General features: G+C 31.7%; 1 protein-coding gene across 2 annotated transcripts; it reads right to left on the bottom strand.

The window, feature by feature from the left end:
• Window positions 1–3884: 3884 nt before the first annotated feature.
• Window positions 3885–6728, bottom strand: LOC115982134. Of its 2 annotated transcripts, XM_031104652.1 has the most exons (4): window positions 6606–6728; window positions 4593–4632; window positions 4366–4450; window positions 3885–4248 (listed from the first exon to the last, which is right to left on the bottom strand). In XM_031104652.1, the coding sequence occupies exons 1-4, from the start codon at window positions 6613–6615 to the stop codon at window positions 4039–4041; spliced, it is 345 nt and encodes a 114-aa protein (XP_030960512.1). In that variant the 5' UTR covers window positions 6616–6728; the 3' UTR covers window positions 3885–4038. The 2 variants fall into 2 exon arrangements, 1 of the variants encoding a protein (XP_030960512.1); XR_004089517.1 differs by lacking the exon at window positions 4593–4632.
• Window positions 6729–6955: the final 227 nt, after the last annotated feature.

Raw genomic sequence — 6955 nt, 5'->3', positions numbered from 1 at the left:
AGTGTTGAGAACCTATTCTTTAAATCCAACAATCCAAGAATTCATTGACAATTGTGCTAGATACCTTATACCTAATTACAATCTATTATCTCAACAGTTGTGATTTTTTTTTTTTTTTTGAAATTTGTTATGTGATTATACTTCTCGAAAAACAATTGTACTAGCTAGATGTTATGAAGAATGAGATAGCATGCTTCTTCCTTTCCCGGTACATGACTGACATGGTAGGAAGGATGAGAGAGAGAGAGAGAGAGAGAGAGAGAGAGAGAGATAAAATATGAAAAATATGAAGAAGAAAATATTAATGTTTTTCATTATATAAGTATTTGGTATGAATGATAAAAAAAAAATGGAGAGAAAACATATCTTATTTTAAATTTCTAGTATCCCTTTGTATTGAATTGTTTTTTAATAAGTTAGTAAGATCTAACATTGTTAAAGCAATTACGTAAGACATTTTTCCTCAATTTTTCTTTCAATATTTGGAAGATTAAAAATGGTATACGGAAGAGAAAATAATTATTTTTTTTATTTTTCACCCATTTCTTCTACTTTTCTAGTATATCAAATAAGAGAAAATATCTATCCTATTCTCAATTTTTTTCATCACCCTTTTCAAACTCACACTTAGTTATAGAATATAGTACCTATGGAATGCTGGAATTAGGGATATAGCTATATATATCCCACTACAAATTAGTAACCTATTAATCATTGGAATATATTTATAATTTTTTTATTTATAAAAAAGTAAACCTTTGGGGTAAGGGATCTTATTAGGGTTTTGCTTCTTAGAGAAGGTAACATGATAAACCATCCCTGCATAAAGTTTATTATTGTTGATCAACCTTAGTTGTAAAACATTTCATGTAATATCTAAACTTTTATACTAAATGTCCATAATTTACGTATGATATATTAATTTGAACACTATTGGTTATGAAACAATCAAAACCTCCTTATTTAATAAAGCCTCAGTGTTAATTAAGGTTTTGATTCTTTTGAAAGAGTTAGATACGAGAATCGGGATATGATTTAAACTTTTATACAAGATGTCCATATTTTACATATGATATATTATTATGGGGTAATTCTACGGTACCCCCTCAAAAAAAGGGGGTGGGGGGGTACGGTACCCACTAGTGGGTAACCTGCTATACTAGGTTACTTTTTTCTCACATTTAACGGTTCCATCCTCACATTATGCAGTTCCAATATCACATGTGACAATTCTTTTCTCACATTTGGTAGTTCCCTTACTTTTTTCTCACATTTGACAGTTCCATTCTCACATTGTGCAGTTTCAACATCACATGTGACAGTTCTTTTGTCACATTCGGTGGTTCCCTTTTTTTTTTTCTCACATTTGACGGTTCCATCATCACATTGTGCAGTTTCAACATCACATGTGACAGTTCTTTTCTCATATTTGGTGGTTCCCTTACTTTTTTCTCACATTTGACGGTTCCATCCTCACATTATGCAGTTCCAACATCACATGTAACAGCTCTTTTGTTACATTCGATGGTTTTTTTTTTTTCTCACATTTGATGGTTCCATCGTCACATTGTGAAGTTCCAACATCACATGTGACAGTTCTTTTGTCACATTTAGTAGTTCTCTTACTTTTTTCTCACATTTGACAATTCCATCTTCATATTGTGCAATTCCAACATCATATGTGACAATTTTTTCTCACATTTGATGGTTCCCTTGCTCTTTTTTCTCACATTTGACAGTTTCATCCTCACATTGTGCAGTTTCAACATCACATGTGACAGTTCTTTTCTCACATTTGGTGGTTACCTTACTTTTTTTTCTTATATTTGACGGTTCCATCCTCACATTATGCAGTTCCAATATCACATTTGACAATTCTTTTGTCATATTCGGTGGTTCTCTTTTTTTTTTTTTCTCACATTCGACGGTTCCATTATCATATTGTGTAGTTTCAATATCACATTTGACAGTTCTTTTGTCACATATAATGGTTCCTTTATTTTTTTTCCTCAAATTTAATGGTTCTATTATCATATTAAGCAGTACCAACATCACATCTGCTCTATTTTTGTCACATGTGACAGTTCTTTTGTCAAATTAGGTGGTTTTCTTACTTTTTTCTCACATTTGACAGTTTCATCTTTATATTGTGTAGTTCCAACATTACATGCGACAGTTCTTTTATCACATTTGGTGCTTCCCTTATTTTTTTCTTACATTTGACAGTTTTATCCTCAAATTGTGCAGTTCCAACATTACATGTGACAGTTCTTTTGTCACATTTGGCAGTTCCCTTACTTTTTTCTCAAATTTGATGCTTCCATCCTCACATTGTGCAATTCTAACATCACATTTGACAATTCTTTTGTCACATTCGGTGGTTCCTTTTTTTTTTCTCACATTTGACGGTTTCATCCCCACATTGTGCAGTTCCAACATCACATTTGACAGTTTTTTTGTTACATTTAGTGATTCCTTTATTTGTTTCTCAAATTTGATGGTTCCATTATCACATTGTGCAGTTCCAATATCAAATTTGACAGTTCTTCTGTCACATATAATGGTTCCTTTATTTTTTTTCTCAAATTTGATGGTTCCATTGTCACATTAAGTAGTACCAACATCGCATCTAACTCTATTTTTGTATACATGTGCTTAATAACATACATGCCGCAATCATACCTAAAATATGAAAACAGTTAAAATTTAAAAAACCTAAAGAATCAAACGATAGTTATCCGTATGTGCAAATCTACAGTTTAGTATGTATCCATTATTTTGTGTTGGTCCCATGTGGCATTATAACATGTATTTAAGCAAGATTTTAACACGTTCATGCATTGTTCATCATATGTGTATAGTGTCTGCACACTAGGTGTTTGATAAAATGCCTCTGTGGTATTTTTTTTTCATTCTTTTGGACTCCAATGAGTACCAAATTTTGGGGTTTACCATATTTACTCATGTTTAACATGTTTTGATCATTGCTTGTGTGTTTCACACACTTTGCCCAATGAGTACTTGTTCATGCATTGATCATGCATTGCACATGCACGCACGATGCACACACCCTACCATTGAAAAAATACCATTGAAACCTAAAAAATGACTGAAATGGCTCTGAAACCTAAAAAATGATCAAAATACCCCAAAAACCTAAAAAATGACCAAAATACCCTTAGAATAGAAAATGTTTACAGAAAATGCTATAGATTTGACACAACTTTTTGGGAACTAATATACGAAACCAATACAATTTTCTATTGATAACCCTTGCATCATTACATAGTGTTGAGATTGACCGTTACATTTAATCTGAAGCTCCATTGAGTGCATGAAAGCATGATTTGGCATCCTCTTTCACTATGATGTTCTTGAATTCCCTTATCTTGGCTAACTATGCTGCCCATAAAATGGCTGCTACTTCTGTCATTAAAGGATCACTAGAATTAAACTTTTTTGTCCAAGCTTTAAGATAGACTGCATTTCATCTCGAGCTACTTCTCTCTCTCTCTTAGTGAGTCTTAGAATCTCTCTCACCCTCTGCATTTGAGATATTTTAAAATATTTTGAAATTTTCAATTTCATATTTTAATAAAAAGATATTGGATTGTACGAAGAGTCTCAATCTCTCTCACTATCTTTACCTCTCCAAGTAACTCTTTCAAATGGATGGCTCAAATTGTCATCGTTCGTCAATCTTAGTGAAACACTTGATAATAATGTCTTATGAGTTCCAAAATATCATCATTGTTGTCTCAAAGCTAGAGAAATGCTTTAGATTATTTTTTTTATTTGATAATGAAATTAAAGGGCAAATGGGTCAGAGAATACTTTATCATTCTATTCCAAAAAATATCCTTAAGCAAATGTGAGAAATCAAATAAAAAGAATATAGAAGATGATTCATGTAGAAATAATAAACGAACAAAAATTCATTGTGGTTGATACCACAGACAGAGAAGGTTATTGCACCTACACTTTTATCTTAGTACAAACTACAAATGTCTAAACTCAGAATTGAAGGTTGTGTATTATCTAGATGATGTATACAGTGCTCTTTTTTGCTAATAGATAAAGACTCACATTCACACTTATACAAAGCATTGTCATTTGAGAGGCTGAAAAAAAAAATCCAATAGCTCTATTTTTTAGTGCTTTAAATAATTTAAAACGTTGTTGTTTATTATCCTTTGAAAGCACTAGCTCTGCTGCCAACTTGTATCGAAAAAGTTCCAACAAGTCCTCCTACAAAATAATGAGACGTGTAATTAAAAATTATTCCACAACAATGGAACCAAATCTTAATATAATTCTCTCTTCTAAAATAGAAAAAAGAAACAAACATAAATTTATTAAGCGTACCTGTATAAGTGCACTAATATTAAAAAAGAATCTTGCAAGGAAGGAGCCACAAGAACCTGCTTCATAATGGATATCAAAAGTTGTCCTGCACAAATATTCCGTTAAGATGGATATCAAAAGTTGAGACATTATAAGAGCTTTGTATAGAAAGTGGTTTTGTACTTATATAACATGAATTTCCTTTCATCTTTGATGTAGTCTTGAATTCATAGGGCTGCTTAACTTACCATAAAGGCATAAAGTTATAATCCAAACTTTGTTTGACATCTATTAAAAAAAACATATAAATTCATTAAATTGGAATTTTCTATGTGCTAAGTTGAATGCTTGATGGTAACAAAAAAAATAACAAATAGATAGCAGTCAAGGAAAAAGCATATAGTTATAAAGAAGACAAAACTACACTATCAGTCCCTGAACTCAATTATTGAAACCAAGTTCCTTGTTTTATTCTAATTTGTTATTTTTGATATCTGTTATTTCTAGGAAACCTGGAGTGCCCCTAGAAGAAAATATTGTTGCAGAGAGAAATAATTTGGCAAGGAAGAACTGAACACCAATGCTTTCTCATAACAATATTATCCTGAAGAGGTTTTTCAGAACCAAGAAAAAGATGCACTGTTTAGTACAAATAGAATGTGACATTTCCTTATTCCTTCAGAATCTGAAATTGGTCTCCACTAATTACTAGAGCATCAGAGCAAAGCTTCATTTTTTTTCTTTTTTCCCATAGAGGTACTTTCCATTTATCAAACTTCTTAATATTATATAGTTGAAAATTTTCATTTTTTGCACTCACTAGATCTGGAAATCAAAGTTCATATGATACAGATGTTTGAGAATATATATGTTAGTCCATCTGAATTTTGAAATATATATATTAAGAAATTAAGGTGAAAACTATTGTAAAGTTCTATGTGATGTGGTTTTAGTGTCGCTTGAGTCCTTGTTTTGTTGTTTTAGATGCCTATGTAGTCCCTTTATCCTCTGTTTCTTTTCTAGAAATATGAAGGAAATATTAAGACATATTTCAATGAAATGATTTTTTTTGCAAGATCTATGGCAGTACACCTAATAGCTGGTTCTGGATTTCAGTAGTTCTGAGTTCGGACAAAAAAAACTCTTTTGATCTCTGTTAAACAAATTGCCTTTGTTTCACTAGTATTCAGTCTCTAAAGCAAAATGCTAGGATAATATTTCACTTAAAAGGACAAAGATGTTGTCAGAATCCCAATGTATTTAGGTTATCATTTATAAGTCCAAAGTTATTGCTAATTCATATAAAAATGATAGAAAGACAATTGTCTCATATCCTTCTATATTTTGTTTCTTGTGGATTTCAGGATTGAAAGACATGAGTTTTGGCATATTGAAAATTAAAGAATTTTGGTCTCAAGTTGCAGTTTTTAAATTACTCCAACATCCATAAGAGTAATAGAAAAAGATGCTACTAAATGGAAAGCTACAATGGGCTAACAGAAGATTAAGTTTTAATTCTTTCCCTAGCAATGTGGCTTCTTTTGTGGGTGATTTAGATCCCTGTGCATCAGCCTAAACCTTCTGCATTGTGCCCTTTTGGAAGTAACTATATCACATCTTTATCTGTACTCTTCTTCTTTTTATATTCAATGGAAGAGGGAGGATGGTTTCACCATCCATCCCACCTCCATTATTCAAGGATGAGAATTTGACATTGTTTTCCTGTTTTTTGAGTTATAATTTGTCCCCATTTTTCAACTTTGTATAGTTTCCACTTTCCACTGTGTTTTTCCCATTCTAAATCATTTATTTATGTCAATACTTGTATTACAAATCAACAATTTCCTAACAAAACTAAACCAACGCAGTTCTGATCCTTACCAGTAGAAACAAACCCACAAAAAATCAGAAACAAATCAAACAAAACTCACAGACAAATCAGAAACAAATCAAATGAAACCCCAAAAAATCATAAACAAATCAAACAAAATCAACAGAAAAATCATAAACAAATCAAATGAAACCCATAGAGGCACAAATGAACCTAGACAATCCTATCAATATTTTGTGATTCAGATTTACAATTGATGGAAGAGATAGAATCCATGGGATGCAAACAGATCACTAGGTTTTTTCCCTAACTTCAACAAATATAGAGGAAAAGGGTTAAGAATCAAAATCCCTAAATGAATGCTATAAGAAATTTAGAGACTCTAGATTGTAAAGACACAGGATGCCAAAAAATAGATTCAATGATTTACCTAAGAACATCAGCAATGAAAGTTGGAGAGAAGAGATGTCGAGATGCTAGAGAAGAACCTGCTTCAGATCAGACCAGATGAGATGCAAGAGAAGAGGAAGCAGAACCAGAACTGCATGTTTTTTTTTTCTTTTTTGGTTTTATATATTAACCTGACTGGCCGGTAACTGATATCCTATTAAAATTACATAAACGGCTAAGATTAAAACAAGTAAATCTAATGGCTAAAACTTATGTGGGTACCGTACCCCCTAAAAAAAATAGTGGGTACAGGAGAATGACCCATTATTAAGAACACTCTTGGATATGAAACAATGACAAAATTTGCTAAACAGTATAATTTTAGAAATT

The sequence above is a fragment of the Quercus lobata genome, chromosome 3 (genome assembly GCF_001633185.2).
Source record: "Quercus lobata isolate SW786 chromosome 3, ValleyOak3.0 Primary Assembly, whole genome shotgun sequence".
NCBI classification, from domain to species: Eukaryota; Viridiplantae; Streptophyta; class Magnoliopsida; order Fagales; family Fagaceae; genus Quercus; species Quercus lobata.
The sequence above is the reverse complement of the archived record's forward strand: the minus strand, read 5'-3'. Positions and strand labels throughout refer to the sequence as shown.